We start from the raw sequence: 21,390 nt of genomic DNA, 5'->3' as shown, positions 1-21,390 counted from the left end.
CTTTGAGAGCCAAATCCTTTCTTTTGGAAGATGATTCTTCTTTGTCGTTGATGTGCATGTACATCTCATGAGCATTGATCTTTCCCAAAATCTGTGTAGGTGTGGTAACTGAAAGATCCATTTGATGTAGCACAGTGACAATGTGTCCATATTTGTCTATTGGGAGGACACTGAGAATCTTCCTCACAACATCCGGTTGTGAGATTTGAGTAAGCCCCAATCCATTAACTTCCTCTACAAGAATATTGAGACGTGAGTACATGGCATTAGCATTTTCATTAGCAAGCATTTCAAAAGAATTTAACTTTCTCATGGCTATGTGATATCTCTCCTCACGCTCACTTCTAGTTCCTTCGTGTAGAGCACAAATGTCCATCCACAAATCATGAGCATTTTTATGATTTCTTACTCTATTGAACACATCTTTGCAAAGGCCTCTAAAAAGGGTGTTTTTGGCCTTAGCATTCCATTTCTCATAATTGAACTCATCACCTACAAGATTTGTGCGATCTCTAGGTTCGGGGAATCCTTGTGTGGCGGCTTTATAGACACCAATGTCTATAGCCTCTAAGTATGCTTCCATACGAATTTTCCAATAAGGAAAATCGTCACCATCAAAAGCGGGAGGAGGTCCATCCCCACCGGACATCGTAACTCTAGCGGTTAAGCTAATCTATGAGCAACAAGGCTTTGATACCAATTGAAAGGATCACGATGCCCAAGAGGGGGGTGAATTGGGCTTTTCTAAAAAACAACACTAATTAAAACCTAAGCAAGAGCTAAGCAAGAGCCCAACTTCACCCCAACTACTAGCACTAAGAAAATAATACTAGAAATGCAACAATGCTAAAACAATACTTCAAATACTTACTAAACAAATACACAATGTAAAGTGCTTGAATTAAGTGCGGAATGTAAAGCAAGGTTTAGAAGACTCCAATTTTTCCCGAGGTATCGAAGAGTCGGCACTCTCCACTAGTCCTCGTTGGAGCACGCGCGCAAGGGTATCGCTCCCCCTTGGTCCTCTTAAGAACCAAGTGCTCACTACGAGATGATCCTTTGCCACTCCGGCGCGGTGGATCCCTCGAGACTGCTTACAAACTTGAGTCGGGTCACCAACAAGATCTTCACGGTGATCACCGAGCTCCCAACGCCACCAAGCCGTCTAGGTGATGCCGATCACCAAGAGTAACAAGCCGTAGACTTTCGCTTGACCAAGAGAAGCCTAATGCAAGTGGTGTGTGCTCTAGGTGGCTCTCGATAGCGCTAATGAGGAACAAACACGGATTAAGATTCTCTAATCTCCTCACTAGGCTTTTGGTGCTTGCAATGCTCTAGCAATGTGCTGGAATAAATGTGGAGTGCAAGACATTGAATATGGTGGGTGGAGGGGGTATAAATAGCCCTCACCCACCAACTAGCCGTTACAGGCATCTCACTGCGCAATGGCGCACCGGACAGTCCGGTGCGCCACCGGTGCGCCAACGGTGCGCCACCGGTGCGCCAACGGTGCGCCACCGGTGCGCCAACGGTCGTTTCCAACGGCTAGTTCTGACAGCTAGCCGTTGGACTCATGGCACACCGGACAGTCCGGTGCGATGTCCGGTGCGCCACTAAAATTCAACTCTGAAACAGGCGCTCTCGGGTTTTCTGTGGAGGAAGCTTCTTCCTCGCAGAGGGTGCACCGAACAGTCCGGTGCACACCGGACAGTCCGGTGCCCCCAGGGACAGAAACCCTACTTCTTGTTTTTCAAATCAGTTTTCGTTCTAACTTGTGAGTGAGTTCTAGAGTGACACCTAGCACTGTATGTGAGTGTGATTGTGCACCAACACTATACTAGAACTCTCTTGGTCAAACTACTCATCGACAACCCCTCTTTATAGTACGGCTAAAAGAGAATAAAAGAGCTAACTAAATCGCGAGTGTCCACATCTCCTTGACACTCGGACTCCGTAGACCTTCACCTTTTGTTTCGTCGTTTTAGCCGTCGCTTCGAGTTCTTATCTCCGGAATTGTTTTCACCGTTGTAGTACTTCTACCTGTCATGCGACCTAACTTACCATTTGTCTCTGCAAAACACACGTTAGTCACATATAATATTACGTTGTCATTAATCACTAAAACCAACCAGGGGCCTAGATGCTTTCACCTCTTTCTCTCTCTTACAACAGGGACCGGGAAAGGGGGATACCCCGAAAAGGATCCTTCTCCGTGAAGGAAACAGGCCCCGAGCCTCCCTACTGATCAGAGGTTCAAAGGCTGGCCCCTCGGAAGGGTTTCAACGGCCGCCTCAGAGCGCTTGGGTTCTGCGCCCACTACTGATCAGAGGTTCGATGGCTGGCCCCTCGGAAGGGTTCAACGGCCGCCTCAGGCCACTCGGGCTCCGCGCCCACTACTGATCAGGGGTTCGTAGGCTGGCCCTCGAAGGGTTCACAGTCACCTCAGACACAGAGTGAGGGATGACCCTGGGTACGTTCGATACATAACCAAGGCTCGGGCTACGCTCCCGAGGTACCCTAGGACATTTCCGAGAACAACGGGAGCGATCTTGTAACGGAATCCCATTAAAGGGAGGCATCGAGCCCTCGGACCCTGTCAAAGGGGACCGGGTCCGGCAGATCACTCGCAGGTACTTTTGGAGCGCGCCTCCGGGCCTCTAGCCGACCCCTAACAAATGGGGCACGGGCGTCCACTCGGATTACCCGCCAGCAGCTCACCGGAGACACCATGTTCGGCGCCCTCTGAGGGCAACATGGCGCTTTCTCCCCTCCTCCTTGCGGAAAGGCGACGTAGGGGCGTATGTAAAAAAGACGAGTCTGTCCTTGACCGCCCTCTCGCCCTATGCAGAGGCTCGGGGGCTGCTCTCGCAAACCCGGCTCCGGCCACACCGTTGACAGCGTCAACATACCAGCCCGAGAATTTGGGACCCGACCGTGCACCTGGGCTACGACCAGCTCGCATGAGGGAACAACCAGACCAGCCGAAGTGTTGCAAAACGCACTAAGACCTCGAAGGAGTCAAACTACTCCTCTGAGGCCTCGGGGGCTACACCCGGCGGGTGCGCTCGCGCGCACCCACCGGAACAAAATGCAACCAAAAAAGGCTGGTCCCCTTGCAAAAAGTGCGGCAAAAGCCTCCAAGCGAGTATTAACACTCCCTTCGAGGCCCGGGGGCTACTGTCGGGGACCATAATTAGGGGTACCCTCAAGGCTCCTAAATCTCAGCTGGTAACCCCCATCAGCACAAAGCTGCAAAGGCCTGATGGGTGCGATTAAGTAAAGGATCGGTCCATTCGAGGGACGCGATCACGCCTCGCCCGAGCCCAGCCTCGGGCAAGGGCAGCCGACCCCGGAGGATCTATGTCTCGCCCGAGGCCCAGTCTTCACCAAGAAGCAACCTTGGCCAAATCGCCACGCCAACCGACCAAATCGCAGGGGCATTTAATGCAAAGGTGGCCTGACACCTTTATCCTGACGCACGCCCTCCAGTCGACAGAGCCGAAGTGACCGCAGTCACTTCGCCGCTCTACTGACCGGTCTGACAAGAGGACAGCGCCGCCTGCGTCGCTCCAACTGCTGAGCCACCCGACAGAGTGAGGCTGACAGCAGCCAAGTCCGGCCTCAGGTGTCATAGGAAACTCCGCCTCGCCCGACCCCAGGGCTCGGACACGGGCTCAGCCCCGGAAGACGACGAACTCTGCTTCACCCGACCCCAGGGCTCGGACACGGGCTCAGCCCCGGAAGACGACGAACTCCGCTTCGCCCGACCCTAGGGCTCGGACACGGGCTCAGCCCCAGCCTCAGCCGACGGTCTCCGCCTCGTCCGACCCGGGGGCTCGAACTCGACCTCGACCTTGGAAGACAGACTCGACCTCGACCTCGGAGGGGCCTCCACCTCGCCCAACCTAGGGCACGGACCGACCACGTCGACAGGAAGCGCCATCATTACCCTACCCCAAGCTGACTCAGGCTACGGGGAACAAGACCGGCGTCCCATCCGGCTCGCTCCACTATACGAGTAATGATGGCGCTCCGCATGCCCTGTGACGACGGTGGCTCTCAGCCCCCTTACGGAAGAAAGAGGACGTCAGCAAGGACGCGACAACCCCGACAGCTGTCCTCCCGCCAAGCTCCAGCGCTCCTCCGACGGCCACGACACCACGCGAACTAGTTGCCAAAACCTCTCCGGCTGCCACGATGGCATGTACTTAGGGCGCTAGCTCTCCCCCGCTAGACACGTTAGCGCATTGCTACACTCCCCATTGTACACTTGGATCCTCTCCTTACGCCTATAAAAGGGAGGACCAGGGCCCTCTTACAGAGGGTTGGCCGCGCGGGGAAGGACGGAACGGCGCTCGCGCAAGGCCGCTCGCTCCCTCCCGCGTGGACGCTTGTAACCCCCTACTGCAAGCGCACCCGACCTGGGCGCGGGGCTAACACGAAGGCCGCGGGTTCCACGCTCCCACGCCTGTCTCCCTCCGGCTGCTTCTCCCCCCTTCGCGTTCCGCCTCGCGCCGACCCATCTGGGCTGGGGCACGCGGTGACGATTTACTCGTCGGTCCAGGGACCCCCCGGGTTTTGAAACACCGACAAGTAGTCGGTAGCCCAACGGCTAGTTCCAAGTGGCACTGGTGGAGAGAAGCCACCGGACTGTCCGGTGTGACGTTTAGACTGTTTGGTGTAAAAGCCTGCAGCGCCAATGGTCACCTATGGTGTCAAATCCAACAGCTAGGCGCACCGGATAGGGGCATCGGACTGTCCGGTGACCCCACCGGACTATCCGGTGTGCCGCAAAGAGCAGTAGCTTTTTTCTAATGGCTAGAATTGTGTTGGGACCTATAAATACCACCCCAACTGGCTATTTCAAGGTGTGAGAGCCCAAGCAACTTACCAAGGCATAGTATAGACATTTCCATGTGCTCATACACTCAAGTGCTTAATAGAATCACTCGATGATTAGCGTAGGTGCTTTGCGAAGTGCTTAGGTTAGTTAGACCGCTCTAGCGCTTGCTCTATGTGAACCCTAGTTAGTTGAGTGAATTTAGAAAAACCACACAACCCCTAGGCTCTTGTGTGAGCCGTTGTAATTGTACCGAGTGAGGCGAGAGTCTTGTGAGACTGTGACAACCGCGTTTGTGTCACGGTTGCCACCGTGTACCGGAGGGAACGAGGCTCGCGCCGTTTTCGGCTGGAAGCTCGTTAGTGGAGACGGCGAGGAGCGTCCGAGAGGAGCTGAAAGCGGAGCACCACTTGCGTGTTGAGAAGACCCGCGACTCTCTACGGAGTTACTCGACCAAGGTTCTTGGCCCTCGCGTGGGCTTTCCTTTGCGTAGAGGCACCAACGAGGATTAGTCGGGACCTTGCGTGGTTCCGAATACCTCGGTAACAATACCGGCGTCATCCACAAGAGTTTGCATCTCTACGTTGCTTTTTAACTTCCGCATTTATATTAAGCATTTAAGTTTCATCTTGTCTTTATACTTATATTGTTTAGAATTGAAACTTAGACATTGGGGTAGAGATAACAACATTTATACAAAACCTAGTTTGCACATTATAGATTGTTTATTTGCTTAGGTTTTGTTGTAGGGATTTATTCGTTCTTGTTTTTCTCGCTAATGCATCTCATACCTTCTGTATATGACTATGTATACGGAATTGGCCCATATCATGATCCTTCCACACATGTCTAAGTACTATCATTATGACTCGAGCTGAATACGTGAGTATTGTGAAACATATCGACATATGTCTCTAGGAGAACTCTAAAAGAACTTGTATTTGAATATTGCGTAGTCTGATGGGTGATTGTTGCATGAGAATTGGAGTTTGTGATTGTATATGTATGTCGTATGTGATATTGGTAAACATATGTTGTATGTATCAATTAATATAAACTGTTCAACGCGAATTGAGCAAATTATGTTTTTCTAGGGAAAGTTGTTTTAAATTTGCTTTAGTTTGAACTGGCCAAACCGGTCGGGTTTTACAAATTTTTGGCGGTTTACCGATGGTAAACTATTACCGCTGGGTAGCGATTTTTTCCGTTAAAACGGTTTGGTACTCGCTCGGGTTGTTCTGGGCTGCTGGCTACCTGGGCGACACGTACGTGTTGGCGTCTTTGCATGGCCGTGCCCGTAGTATGTGTTACCACAACGAGTTTTAGGGCTGGACGAAATGCTCGTGGCTCGTTGGCTCGCTCGGTTCATGATCAGCTCGGCTCGTTTGATTTTTTCATGAGCTGAGCTGACATCCTAGCTCGGTTTGTTAACGAACCAACTCGTGTGCTAAACGAACTACCACATTCCAACAAAACAAAACAATATATATTATCATTTACGGAATAATTGATGAACATGTTATATGTATGTGAGGTGTCTATGGTCTATGAGTTAAACTAATGATTAATGAACTATGTCTATGTGTTAAATTGATTTAAATATAATTGTGAGTTAAACTGATGAACATGTATGTGAATTGTGAATTGATAAGTGATGAATTGTACTAATTTGATGTTACATTTATGTGGTTTTTAAAACTGAGTATAATTATTATTTTCTATTGTTAAATTAGTTTAAAATTAACTAAAAATTAATTATTATAAATATATTATTATTATTTTTTTGCTCTGGCTCATTATCCATCTCTAGCGAGAGTGCCACCTTGGCTGCCCTGCCCACATTTCCGATATCAACAAGTCAGGAGGACTGTGATGTATGTATACGTGTATCGTGTGCGCCTATACCCCCTAGTGCAAGGCTTTCTCTTTTATTCGTGCTATATGATTAGATTCTAAGCATCTAGATTATATAATAAATTTAATATTTTAGCATAGATTTTTTTTACAGAAAATGTATCATTTTCTTTCTGCAACGAAAAAGTTGAAAAGGCATCTGAATTCATATCTGTGTCCGAAGTTTACATTAATTATTTAAAAATATGTGTATGAATATTAAAACTCAATAAAAAAATAAGAATATAAATTTGTATAGTAAATTCTTAGTTTTTTATTTATTCATAATTAAAGAAGGAGGTAAAAAATTTAACATTCAAATTAAGTATCCGAACCCATCCAGATATATGACACAGTCGAGAATGGTTTGGACTGGACTCCAATACCCACGTCTATCTCTATACTTCTTAGAGGGTGTTTGGGAACAAAGTTTTTCTGCAGTTTTAGAAGAATACTGCAGTATTTTCAAATACTGCAGTATTATATACATAATGGTGTTTGGCAAGCTGGGTAAAATCTCTGTTTTCAAAACTGAAGTATTGCAAATACTATAGTTGTTTTAAGGCATTCTAAACTTAGCTCTGGACCTCAGTTTTCAAAACTGCGGTATTATAAACTGCGGTATTGTCATAACTAAAGTATAGTATAGTATTTTAAAAACTGTAGTTTTCAAAAACTTTGTTCCCAAACAGGGCCTTAGTTGTAAAGGAGGGTACGTATAGTGTGTGCGTATGTAGCTTGATGGGTACGGCTGTGCACACGCAAGGTCGGCGATTCCTTGTCTCCTCTCCGATCCTTGACACGCACGCACGCACGCAAAAGGGGGTGGGGGGTTGGGTCTGTGGTACAGCTAGCGCATGTTCGTGGGCTCATCAGACGGTTCTGCTGTATTCGGGGTGACTTGCTGTCAAGAGTAAATAAATAAGCTTTGCACGACGAAAAAGCCAGGGAGACGAGACATTGTCCGCATGCACGTATACGTACATTCCGCCTCTGCCACCGCTGGCTCTTGCACGATCTGAAGAGTTGATTGGTCTTTCTGATGGAGAACGCCGGATCAAATCATTCGCAAGCTCTTTATCTAAAGCGCATTTTTGCGATCCTTTTTTTTTCTTTTTCATCCAGAAAATATAAGATAAAAGGAGGAGGGGGGAAGGTGGAGTTTCATATTTTTTTTGTTAACTGTGAAAAAGGCACAAACACGCACACGCCTATAGCTTTGGATTGGATGCTGGAACAAATGGCCATTCTCTTTTCAGCGTGCTCACCAGCTCCTGATTGCCGAGAGAGAGAGAGATAGAGACGTCCCATATATTGCTGAAAGCAAGAAGTAAAGCATCATGCATTAACAGCTAGCAGAAAGGAAAGAAAAGGTATCATTCCACTTCCACTCCTCTAATTTGCTTATCACGCGTTTCATGTCGACGTAGACGGAGGTGTGACGGGGATTCACATTCATCAGGGCGCGTTACCGTTCCGTCGGGCGTCGGCTAGCAGGAGGCTGCATCGAAACGAAAATTGTTGGGGCGGGGCGCAGGCGAGACGACACACCGCGACAGGCAGGCCACCGACTGTTAACCATAAGCGGCGAAGCCGAGAGGCGCTGCACGCGCACCGGGCCTGGCCGCCCTAAGGATTCGAAAACTGAGCAAGCCGTACGTGCATCGGACGGCTCATTGCATCGCATCGACGACGGTGCCATGCATAGATAATAATAGCCAGTACAGTACTCGCTTAGTACTAGTTTATAGTGTAGTATTACGTTACCAAATCAAAAGCTAAAAAAAAACTTATAAGTAAGAACAGATAGATCACGTTAGCTCATGCGATCCAGATTTCAGGCCGAAGCAAAGCATCCTTGGTGGCGTTGGTTTGCGTGACAGTTAGCAGCAGCAAGCACGAACTGAAGGAGATCTTGCCTGATTTACTGCTTGTTTTTATTATCCGTACGTTCGCATAACAGGTGGAGACATGACGATGGAGGCGGTGGTTCTCCTTTTCCCGTCGTCGTCGGTACATAGCATGGCCGCTGCCTAGCTATTCTGCCATTCTGGCATAGCTTTTGGAACGGGGTGTGGGGTGGTGTGACGAAAGACCAAGCAACGAGCACCTACCGCTACCGTGCTGTGCCGTGTGCGTAGCGAGCAGCCACAAGGCGAGGCGCACGAGACCAAGCGGCGCCGTGACGCGAGCCGGATAGAGTACAGACGACGCTGAGTCGCCCGAGACCGCCGTGCCCGGCAAGCGGCACACGACACGCATACAAATGCGAACACGCACGTAGCCCGATCGCGAGGCGTCACGTGCAACAGCCGTCCACCCAACCCAAGGTCCGTCACACGACTGGCAGGCGGACGGTGGGCCCGCCGCGCGTCCGCCCACGTGTCCCCTGGTAGGGGGGACCCAGGTTTCAGCCGGTGGCACCTGCCTCTCCTCGCCGACCGTTTGCTCTTCGCAGTGGGCGGCACGCGGCAGTGGCAGTGGCAGTGGGAACGCGCGCAGCCCCGAGAAGCGCAACGTCGCCCGCACTCCTCACCTGCCGTGCAGCCCATTAATTACTCCCCCTCCCTTGCATCACCCAGCTGCTTCAGACGAGCGAGCGAGCGAGCGAGCCACCGCCCGAGAGAGAGAGAGAGAGAGAGAGAGAGAGAGGGAGAGTGAGAGTGGGGATTCAAGTTTCAAACTCACTATCGAGGGGGGATAGGAAGGTGGTCACTCATCGGTCCACAGCTAGCTCGTCGCCCCCCATGGCTGACTGGGGCCCCGTGGTGATCGCGACGGTGCTGTTCGTGCTGCTCACGCCGGGCCTGCTGTTCCAGCTGCCGGCGCACGGCCGCATCGTCGGATTCGGCACCATGCACACCAGCGGCGTCGCCATCCTCGTCCACGCCGTCCTCTACTTCGCGCTCATCACCATCTTCCTCATCGCCATCGGCGTCCACATCTACGCCGGCTAGCTAGGGCCGGGTGTCTTCTAGTCCACACCCCCTTCGTCTCTTCCTCTCATCATCGGCCCCTGCTAGCTTCCTAGTCATGTACTACTACTAGTCTTCGTTTGGCGGATGATGCGCGCATGCTAGCTTAGCTGCGGCGAACAATTAATCCGGACGCCGGATACCCCGCAGTATGTTGGTATTTATTATGGGATTGTTATGGTGTTTTATATTGTTCCAGCTCCTTCCGTCGTCTTAACGCTTGGTTGCGCATCCATTTCACTGAAGATGGTCCGGCCGGGCTCTTGATTCAGTCTGAACAGTTGTGTGTGTGTGTATGTGTTTATACAAGACTCAGAATGAACACTTACTGGCTGTTGGTTTGATTATATCCCTGGGGTTCGTTCGTTCCGCTAACCTGTTCGTTCTTTCCCTTCTGCCGAACTTATTTGGATGTTAGTTCTTAACTCTAGTCACAGTCATTAGATCGAGATGGAATTAATTATGGATATACTTTAGCTGTTGGACTCGTTGGTGTTCGTGGACTACATCACGAAGATACGAAGATCAGTGTCAAGTTTTTTGGTATGGATTTATTTGTGTTCTTAATTAATTTTAGTTTAAAATCAAATAGAAATACAGCCCGATTCAAATAAGATCCAGTCCGATGCTTAAATTAATTTTATATAGCTCATTAACACTTCTGGTTGTCGGTGCTTGCTTGGAGACGAAGCCTCTGGCGAGGGGGAGGTCCATATCGCTTTGCAAATGTAGGTGCCGAAGGGGCCTCGAGGAAGCTCTAGCGACGAGGTCCAAGGGTCTCTTTTGGTCTCGGCTCTTCTAGGCCGTTAGAACCCTTTTTATTTTTAAGTATATAAATAAATACAGCTAAGAGACTATGATATAATCTAGTCTTTGTGTCTTAAATATAGTTATGAATAAAGACTCATGGGTTCTTTGCTCGAATAGTCCGTCTATCTTGAAAGATAACTCTCTAAAGATCCCTCGAAAGATCTTCTAATTAATATGGGATCCCTCGAAAGATCTTCTAATTAATATGGTTTTTATATACCCTTTGACTAGTCTAAACACAAACACTATTAGGATGTTTGGTTTGAGGAATTAACTAGTCCATCATCTTCTTACTGCTCAACTTTTTTTTGTTTGGTTTGTAGAATGAAATAAGTTGATTCATCATCATCTCATTCCTTATAATTAGTTAGTTAGTACTAATATGAGGAATGAGATCATCCCACCAAATTTGAGAAATAGACCTAGCTCTACCTCATTTTGGATAGAGGGATTCCTTAAACCAAATACCCCCTATGATCTTGGGGTGACTAGTCTAAACACCATGATCCTCGGAAGGGGAAGGTGATAGAGTCCGGAAGGTGGGGAACGTGATAGAGTCGCAGGTGATGCCTATGGTTATGTGTGGTTACTGTGCGGTGTGGGATGAGAGAGGAAGAATGATCTAAATAATATTGGACATTGGATTTGAGTAATAAGAGCAACTCCAATAGTTTTTTAAAAAATAGCTCCCTAAATAGATGTTTAGTAAGTTGGTAAATTAATTTTCGAAGGAAAAAAATACTTGGTCTCCAATAGTTCCTGATACGTAGGGAGGTAAATCTGTTCTAAATGTATTTAGTGGGTCTATCTGTTTTAATTGAATAGAAAAACTCCCGTATAAAACCCTACACCATCAGAGGCCTCGTGCCATCGTTACTTTGTGCTACCTGTGATCGATTTTTGCTAGAAACTAACAAAGGTTGTGCCACATCTTTTTTCCCTGTATCTACCAACAAAGGTTCGCACGAATATTTTGCTGCAACGTCCTGAAAACTGTCAGTCCTCATCTCATCTTTGCCTTTTGGGAATAGAGACAGTACCACTGTACCAGTAGAAAAATGGCGTGGAACAAAAAAAATGGTGGCACAATACTTTCGGGAGTTGGGATAGTATAGCCACATTTGGAGAACAAATGAGGTTAAAACCGAAGTGGCTAAATTTAAGAAGTTAATTTAGAGAATTGTTGGAGAGGTGTTTTTAGCCAAACTCTCTAAAATACTGATTAGAGAAGTTTTTTAGAGAACTATTGAAGTTGCTCTAAAGAGATGGGTTATGCAGTGATCTGAACTCTTGGATTTAAGGGCGTGTTATGTGTGGGTACAATTTGTTTAGTGAATTTAGGAAGGTTATGAGTGTGAAGGAAATTTAGTTACGTGGGTTTTACAAAGTTGAAACTGGTTGAAACTGATTAGTTATACATGGTTATAGGTTAAGTTATTGTTGTCGTCTTTTTGCTAAATACTAACGATCCCTAGGAATGTAGAACTTTGGGGAGTTTTCTCGAGCTGGCGGATTGTCCATGACGCTGACAGAAGAGCGTCTGTTGTAGGTCACTAGATGGTCTGCGATTGGGCATTGAAACGTTCATGATAGTATAGAGAACTCTGGTCTTCTCTACATGCACACGGACTGTCCATGTGTTGGCGAACCATTATGTGCAGAGGGTTTCGTGTTGAACCTAGATCACGTCTTTTAGGAGGGATCTATTAGGGAGGAGAGATAAGAGAGATAGTAGAGTTGTTTTAGGATTAGCAGGCCACCTAAAACGCTTCTATACGACATGGAGCTGAAGAGGTGAATATTGAGATTGGGTAACTACAACTAGACGGACCTAGGGCATACATATACTTAAGTAATGTAAATAGATTGGTTCGATTGGATTGGGGTATACATATAATTAAGTAATGTAAATAGATTGGTTCAATTGGATTGTGTATCTTAATCGGTCGTGCCCTTTCTTATTTAGGGGAGGAGGTCTGGACCTTATCCTAAGCGAAGTAAATATAACGCAATAAACGAGCAATATTTCGCAACAAATCCACAAATCCAGACTCTCGCTCGAACTAATCTAATCCCGGACGGTCCTTGCTAACAAGTGTTAGAAATATGTCCTAGAGATAATCATAAAGATGAGCATATTTCTTTGTATCCATGATATATATTGTTTAATTGAATATCCATGAAAGACACCTTGTATTAATTAGCAATTATGTAAATTGTTTGTGAGATTCTTTACTTGTATGGTCATTCTAAATGATGTCCCTAGTTAGAGTCGATGACTAGCACATGTATTAGTTGATAACTACATTTCATAAGTCATGGACATGGAGATGTTAAAGTAACAATGTGGGCGCATGTATGACATGAGGCTGACCGACCCAACATGAGATTGTAATATAGTTCTCTTTTGCAACATGTATATTGTGTCCTTATACCTGAGATTGTTGTATGTTCTCAAGATGTGAATTGACTTACTTAGGGACTATTAAACGCTACTCCGTAACTTGGTAGTTATAAAGGTAGTTTTGGGTTTATCAGGAATCATGCTGAGGCATGGTCAGTCAAGATAGAATTTGTCCCTCTCTTCTTGAGAGAGATATTTTTGGGCCCCTCAAGTGATTGGATCAAGAATTGCATAGCCGTGCCAGGGTTAAGTGTTAACAAATGAAAGGATTCTAATTCACGTTATCGAGAAAGAGAGGTCAGCTTAGAGCCAGACCAAATATCGTGAGACAAAGGGAACATCATGTATGTATTGTTGCAATGGTTCGTCTGATATGATCTTTACGTGCGCATAGGAGTTGACATGTCTTGCTAGAGGCCGCTGTCATTTATTGGGCCAAGTAAGAGTACTTGGGCCATGTCTATATGTATGTGAACCTATAAGGTCACACACTTAAGGGGAAGGAAGCCTAACTCTTAGATCCAAAATTAGACAGAACTTTAGGGTTACTGATGGACTTTGGAGTATGAAGCCTGAAAGTCGCCTAAGGGGGGTGGATAGGCGGAAACTGAATTTTACAACTTTAAACACACTACAAGCCGAGGTTAGCGTTAGAATAAAATCAGAGTCTGGGAGAGAGGGGAAAACAAATCAACCAAGAAATAAAGCGGATGACCCAGTGATTTATTTTACGGAGGTTCGGTTCCAAAGAACCTAGTCCCCGTTGAGGTGATCACAAAGACCGGGTCTCTTTCAACCATTTCCCTCTCTCGAACGGTCACTTAGACCGAGTGAGCTTTCTTCTTTGAGATGGCCATGTATAGTCGGCCCATGTTACAGGGTCCTGTCCCGATCGTAGGCCGCCATGCTGGCAGGGCTGATGGACCGCCCATGTTTGTAATTGATTACGCTGTAATGACCCGTCATAACCCACCTAGGGGAATATTCTAGGGATAACATAGGTAACTGAGGGTACACTCGTCTTTGGCGAGACAGGGTCGGCCCTCGGTTACCTATAAATATCCCTATACTGTACCATTGCGGGGGACGGAGAAAAACACTGTTGCCCTTAACACATTGCGTTTATTGGCATCAAACCGTTTCCCATTCTCCCACCGTTTGAACTTGGCTGACCATATGTTAAAAAGTCACAATATATACCTCGATACTATTAAATGGGTCGTATCTCGGACCGACAGTTACGACCCATTTGACCGTCTATAACTGGACCACACATTCACACTGCGCAGGCCAATTTGAACGTAACAGGCTAACAGCCCAGCCCAAACATCCGGCCCACCAGATGGTCGTGAGTGTCCGCACGAACCCATCACACGCTCCGCCCACTCCCCCAGGCGCACGGCCGCACCTCTCCACCTCCGGCGACTACCACCAGTCCACCACCATGGCGGCCACCTCCCTCGCGCGCCTCTCCCGACGCGCCACCATTTCCGCTACCGCCGCGGCGCCCTCCCTCCGGCGCCTCCTCTCAGTAACCTCCACAGCCTCTGTCGCGGCATCCGCCCCGCCGCCGCCGCCCAGCGCGGCCGGCGCCGCGGCCGTGGGCGCGGATCGGGTGCGGTGGGACTACCGCGGGCAGAGGAAGCTTGTTCCGCTGGGACAATGGATGCCCAAGGTGGCCGTGGACGCTTACGTAGCCCCCGAGGCCGTGCTTGCCGGCCAGGTCACCGTCCACGACGGCGCCTCCGTCTGGAGCGGCGCCGTCCTGCGGGGGGACCTCAACAAGATCACGCTCGGCTTCTGCGCCAACGTACAGGAGCGATGCGTCCTCCATGCCGCATGGACGGCTCCCACAGGTAATCGTCATCACTCAAAATGCTAGATCTGGTTGCTAGGCCTAGGACTGTTTCCTGAACTCCTTACGTGATCTAGGACGCAGCGGGACTATTTTTGTTTCGGCTCTGTAGTGAAGAATCGGGCGTGGCTTGTAATTTGGTGATGCCTTTCTCAGCTTGATCCTGAACTGAACCATTGTGTATTTGTGTTTCTGAAGAGTTGACCTGAATGATTTACGAATTTTGTGTGCAAATTGGAATTGGTATTTGCTCTATTCCATGGTTTCTCTCGTATGAATTGTTACTGTGTGCCGGTTCTTATGGAGCTTGGACCGTGTTTCCATGATTCTTTTCTCTAGTTAGTGTACTTAGCTACAAGTAGAACAATGCTCTTGTAGCTAGAGCTATCCAATTACACTAGCCACGTTAAGTTAATCTCTGACTCATTTAGGGCCTGTTCTGTTTGATCTCAATCCATGTGGATTGAGCGGGATTGAGTGGGTTTAAATCCCAAACAAGTCAAAGACTCAAAGTTCTTCATATTTTTTTTCCAATCCCATCCAATCCACGTGAAATGGGAATAACCGAACAAGCCTTAGATGGAAAAAAGGGTTCATGTTAACTAGGCTGCATGTGAGTGTGTTTACAAGCTGTTTCATGGAAATCTGAGGTGCACTTAGCTGTTTTCAATCTATGTATTTTACTGTTTTGTTATGCTAAATATCGAAGTTACTATCTTTAACCCATTCAATGAGGCAATGAGCCACAATCGGTTTTGTTGATATACCATTTCTTCTCACATCTCACAATAATTTTCTGATAGTAGTGATGACCCTTATTGGAGCTTCCATGTACTACACTGGTCCCTGAACTTGTATTGCTATATGATATCAAAAGGTACTTTACAATTCGAGGGAGCTATGTCAGACAGCTATGGAAGTTCGGTTTACTCTTTTTCGTAGTACTGAAGAGTTTGGTTTACTCAAATATTGTGCTAGTTGTGTCACTCTTCTCACATGGGCCTCATAACTATTAGATGTGTCCATTTTTTTTTGGCATTTTCTGGTTTGTACTTCTATTGCCTGTGGCACAAAGCTCTCATCCCCTGCGTCACTATCACTCTTGTTTCTTGTTGTTCTGCAAGTCTCTTCACTGAACAACCTTAACTTTCCTCCACTACAATAGAACTGATTCCGGTTGGGTTCATGTTCATGTGGGTTATCTCCAAAGAATTCCTCCTTCAACCTTTTTTTTTTTCTAATTCGTGGTAAATAAGAATATACTTTTTCTGCTCATTAGGTCTACCCATAAATATTTCGTAGTAACAGATAAAACTTTCTCCTCTTGCACCTTGTTTACCCTTATCTAGTTCTTTCATCTATAACAAAAGGAATTTTTAGTACCTGAAATTCATCATTACTCTGTTCTTTGCTTTCTATACAGAACGATCCTTATACGGGACAAGCACATGCTGAATGGGCTTATCAATATATTCTTTTGGCTCTGTCACTTAATGCCAATATATGTGGATCAGTGTTTCATCAACATCAAGTGGGAAAGGCCTAAACTGAGGCCAGAATGAAAACACTAACCGGAACAGCAATAAAACAGATCATCGTAATATTTTGATTGTAACGAAACCTTTGGTTTTTGGATGCTTTAGAGAATATTTTTTCTTTAGGAAGGGGTCACCATGGTTACTTCATTGGAATTTCTGTAGTAGAAATACTAGTAAACCAGTTTCTGAGATGATAAAGATGTTTGACGGATCTATTGTTTTAGTTGCTTATTAACATGAGGTCACCAGCATCAGGCAACTCGAAGTACAAATTCAAGGTTTTATTTTTTTTCCTGATTCCTTTGTGCTTATTAACATGATTCCTTTGTGCTATATTATTAGTAAGCCTGTGTAGGCTTTTGAATGGTGTTGAACAGAGTTCCATAAATTGTTTTTTTTCTCGAATGAGAGTTCCATAAATTGTTCCATAAGATTTTGCTGACTTCTTACCTGGAACACATCTTAACAATTTAATTTGGCTAATGAGAATATATGCAGTTTCACATGAGTAACCAAATTAAACTGTTATTGGTGACTTAACATTTAGCTTTTATAATGTTAGTTGAAGTTTTAGATTCTGAGCATGGTAACCTCGGAAGTTTGTGCATTCTAGAATCTAGAATGAACTGCTATGGATTGCTCCCCATGAATGATACTGTGCAGTGTTTTTACGGCTTCTCCTAGGCGACGAGGCGCTTGCAGGGAGTAAGGCATCCTTGATACCTAGCCAAAAGTAGCAAGATATCCATGGAATGGAGCCTGGAGGCAAAACAGAGGAAAACTATAGGGAAAGGCCATGCAGCTGCCTCCTTGCTCATCTCCACTAAATCTGGTGCTGCCTGGGTCATCTGCAACTGAGGCGGCGGTTGATTGAGATGGGGATCTGAAGGAGAGCGGAGGGCAGGCTGAGGGTGTGCAGCCAAGAGCATCACCGAGGGAGGGAGAGTGGTGCTGCGCGCCTGCACCTGTGTGCGTGGTTGCATGAACTGAGGGAGGAGATGCAGCAGCGCTGCATGTGGCTTGTGGCTCACGGTCGCTGCTGGACAGCTGACCGCCTAGCAAAGAAAGGACTGCCTCACCCTCAATTTTGTACCCTGTGTGATCAAGAGGAAGAGACACTAAACCATTTGCTGGTCTCCTGCGTTTTCTCACGGGAAGTCTGGTTTCAGATTATGAAATATGTTGGGTTGCAGCACCTTGCTCCTAACCTTGAGAGCTCTTCCTTGGAGGATTGGTGGGGAGGAGTTGCCGCACCTCCTGCTGATCCAGCATACAAGGGGCTGCACAAGGGCTTGGGCTATCTGGAATCACCGCAACCGTTGTGTATTTAATGGTGTGCAGCCTAGGTTCAGCATGGTCATCAATTGGGTTAAGGATGAGTCTCATCTCTGGTGTAGGGCTGGAGCCAGTATGAGTCTCATCTCTGGTGTAGGGCTGGAGCCAGTGATTTATCTAGCATCCTTATGCTCCAGTGAACCCGTCGGTAATCTTTAGGTCACGGGTCTAGATGTCTTTTGTTGTTAATTGTCTTCCTATAATCTAGTGTATGTGGGTTTGTGTGGAGTTGTACGAGGTTTCTTTTTGCCTCACCTATTTTTCTTAATATAATGATACACAAATCTCCTGCGTTTTCGAAAAAAAAGATGACCTGAGAAGGGATAAGTACAAGAGGGCACTCGCGGGCTAAGGCCAATCACTTATATTTTCATTTGCCCTTTTCTGGTTTGTCTTTTTTCCTTTTTTCTTCTATTTTTCTTGTCTATTCTCTGCTGCTATTTTCCTATTTCTTAGAAGGGAACGTATAGGAGCCTTCATGCTCATATGAGCACGTGGTGCATTTGTAAGCAATCCAACAAGACCGGCAGTTTTTCACTTACTCCCTTCCACCTCGGCTTTGGTAGCACATGAGGTAAGTGAAAATTTATTGGTATTGTTGGATTGCTCACGGATGCACCAGATTTGTAGTGCTCATATAAGTATAACCATGAAAGCTTCATGAGCACAGAATACATTCCAAAACGTTGCCTCACCTTGCCTTATGAACACCTAGGTGTTGCCTAGACGTTGTAAGGTGGGTAGATCTGCACTCCTTGCTGTACCGCCTTAAAAACCATGATACGTGTGCCTACTGGACTGAGGATTTTGATTTTATTTTCTGCAAACTAAATTTAATGCTGAAACTGTTTTTCTGCTAGACTTGCGCTCTTATACATAAGTATACCATCAAACTCTCTCATCTGTTGTACTCCATGCCGTTTTTTTTTGTTGAATGTCATGTTTACATCACTATATGTGTATTTTATTTTAGGTAGGTGTCTCCTAGTGGTCCATGTGTTTTTTTTTCATATATTTTTTTCATCATAAGGTTGCCTTCTACTAGAAGCTGTAAACATTTGTTAGAATAAAGTTGTGAATTATAGTTTCTGGGTGGTATATCTCCTTTTACTCTGAACATGTAGCCTTACCACATGGCATGGACCTCAAGTGTAGATGGATTGAGAATCTCTATTAGTGTTAAATCAATGATCTTTGTTGGTGATTTTTTTTTTGTCTTAGAAGTCGCCGTGTGTGATCTGTGACTGCTTAAACACATAATGATGCTTGTGAACTTGCCTACCCAGTAAATCTATCTATCATCTGCACACCTTGCCATTTTTACGAAAAATAATGCATGAGTTGCAAAAATAAGCACTGCTATTTCATAAAAATAAGACTTAGTCCTGACTTGATCACCATTGGGTCTATCCAATAGACACCACTGTACCTTATTATTCCACCCCCCCTCTGTTTAAGCAACTTTGTTCTGGACACATGTGAATACTTTTCCCCCACCAGAAACCAACTTGCTCTAAGGTATCATCAAAAGGAATTTTTAGATTTGCACCACCTTGTACTTGTACTGTAATAATAATGTCCATACGCTGTATGGTACCTGTTAGGCAAGGCTGGATTTGATCTCAGCGTAAATTTGTGCTGTTTGCAGGGCTTCCAGCTGAGACACTCGTGGACCGGTACGTGACAGTGGGCGCCTACTGTCTGTTGCGCTCTTGCACCATCGAGCCTGAGTGCATCATTGGCCAGCACTCTGTCCTCATGGAAGGTTCGCTGGTGGAGACCAACTCGATCCTCGAAGCTGGCTCTGTATTGCCCCCAGGAAGGCGGATTCCGACCGGCGAGCTCTGGGCTGGAAGCCCGGCCAGGTTCGTTCGGAAGCTGACCAATGAGGAGATCATGGAGATTCCGAAGCTGGCAACTGCCATCAACGATCTGATGCAGAGCCATTTCTCGGAGTTCCTGCCTTACTCTAACGCTTATCTGGAGGTAGAGAAGCTGAAGAAGTCGTTCTCCATCCCCCTGTAACAGCCTGTTGCCCTCACTCGTCCAGTTGAATGGACGAGGAAGTAAATAAAGGTGCCCAAATACTAGATGTTTTGCGTTGAAATCTAACTTGTGCTGGGTTTGATCTGTTACGTCCCAAATTTTTTTGTTCATTGTTGTTGTGAGCATGGGGACACGTGCAGGAATGTCTTGTGTCTTTTTACCCAACCCAATGGACATTATGTTCTGCAAATTTCACCTGTACTGTGTTCTGTGAATGGTGCCATTGCTTACCGTCGTGCAGTAATCGCCTGATTGGTTGCCACGTCCTATCCGTCCAGGCTCGTGGCATGCGAGTGGGTGTTTGGTTGCCACGCTCCCGATCATGTTGCATGACCGACACTGTCGGGTACCGTAATTAGGGGTACCCTTAACACTCCTAAACATGGCTGGTAAACACCGATCATGCTGCATGACCGACACTGTCGTGTACCGTAATTAGGGGTACCCCCAACACTTCTAAACACGGCTGATAAACACCTTCGGAGCAAACCATAAAGACTGACAGTTCGGATCAAAGTCAAAGCTTCGCCTACCAAGGGACGCGATCTCGTCTTGTCCGAGCCCGGCCTCGGGCGGGAACAGTAGTCCCGGACGAATTCACGTCTCGCCCGAGGGTCTCCTCAGGCAGTGAGCACACCCTCAGCTCAGCCAAAGGCAAGCCTTGTCGTGCAAGCGACCTTGGCCAAATCGCCTTACCAGCCGACCGTATTGCATGCGCATTCAATGCTGGGATCGCCTGACACCTTATCCTGACACGCGCGCCTCAGTCGGCAGGGTCGAAGTGACCGCAGTCACTTCGCCCTTTCACTGACCGATCTGACAGGAAAACAGCGCCACTCGCCCCGCTCCGGCTGCTGTGCCAACCACCCCGGTGAAACCAACAACAGCCAAGTTCAGCCTCGGGCGCAATAGGAAGCTCCGCCTCGCCCGACCTCAGGCCTCGGCCTCGGGAGGAGATCTCTACCTCGCCCGACCCAAGGCTCGGCCTCAGCCTCGGCCTCGGGAAGAGTCACGTCCTCGCCCGACCCTGGGCCTCGGCCTCGGCCTCGGAGGAGCCGCCGCCTCGCCCAACCTCGGGCTCAGAGCGACCGCGCCACAAGGGATACATCATTACCCTACTCCTAGCTAGCTCAGGCTACGAAGGAACAAGACCGGCGTCCCATCTAGCTTACCCCGGTAACAGGCAATGATGACTCCTCGCGTGCGTCCATGACGTCGGTGGTTCTCAAGCCCCCTACGGAAGCAAGGAGACGTCAGCAGGATCCATGCAGCGCCAACAACTGTGCTGTTACAGGGCTCAAGACACTTCTCCAACGGCCACGTTACTACCTCTACAGGGCTCAAGGCGCTCCCCCGACGACCACGTTATTATCTGTACAGGGCTCAGGGCACTTCCCTGCCAGCCACGTTAGCTCCAAGCTACACCCCCATTGTACAGCTGGGCATCTCCTTGTGTCTATAAAAGGGGGTGTCCAGGGCCCCACGAAGGGAGGGACGGCAGAACAGAGACGAGTAGACGCACGACAAAGGGACGGGAGAAGACGAGCAGGGCCGGACCCTCTCTCTCTCGTGCTCGCTCTCTCGCTCTCGCTCTCTCGCAACGCTTGTAACCCCTACTACGAGCACCCTGGTGCAGGATAATACAAGTCTCATTCCCCCCTTGTGTTCCATCTCGCACTAACCCATCTGGGCAG

General features: G+C 47.4%; 2 protein-coding genes across 2 annotated transcripts; both read left to right on the top strand.

Moving 5' to 3' along the window:
* The first annotated feature begins 9,283 nt into the window (after positions 1-9,283).
* LOC100279052 (uncharacterized) lies at positions 9,284-9,900 on the top strand. Its single transcript, NM_001363831.1, has one exon. It carries the CDS (start codon positions 9,481-9,483, stop codon positions 9,688-9,690), a length of 210 nt encoding a protein of 69 aa, NP_001350760.1. The 5' UTR covers positions 9,284-9,480; the 3' UTR covers positions 9,691-9,900.
* A 4,376-nt stretch (positions 9,901-14,276) lies between these two features.
* Positions 14,277-19,882, top strand: LOC107548104 (uncharacterized). The gene is made up of 2 exons (NM_001323021.1): positions 14,277-14,778; positions 19,299-19,882. The coding sequence occupies exons 1-2, from the start codon at positions 14,367-14,369 to the stop codon at positions 19,673-19,675; spliced, it is 789 nt and encodes a 262-aa protein (NP_001309950.1). The 5' UTR covers positions 14,277-14,366; the 3' UTR covers positions 19,676-19,882.
* Positions 19,883-21,390: the final 1,508 nt, after the last annotated feature.

The sequence above is a fragment of the Zea mays genome, chromosome 5 (genome assembly GCF_902167145.1).
Source record: "Zea mays cultivar B73 chromosome 5, Zm-B73-REFERENCE-NAM-5.0, whole genome shotgun sequence".
Taxonomy (NCBI): domain Eukaryota; kingdom Viridiplantae; phylum Streptophyta; class Magnoliopsida; order Poales; family Poaceae; genus Zea; species Zea mays.
Note: the sequence above shows the minus strand (reverse complement) of the source record. Positions and strands in the feature narration are given on the sequence as shown.

Coding starts and splice junctions, on each gene's coding strand:
- LOC100279052 (NM_001363831.1), top strand. CDS start 9,481: ATGGCTGACTGGGGCCCCGTGGTGATCGCGACGGTGCTGTTCGTGCTG.
- LOC107548104 (NM_001323021.1), top strand. CDS start 14,367: ATGGCGGCCACCTCCCTCGCGCGCCTCTCCCGACGCGCCACCATTTCC. Junction 14,779..19,298: donor CGCATGGACGGCTCCCACAG/GTAATCGTCATC, acceptor TGCTGTTTGCAG/GGCTTCCAGCTGAGACACTC.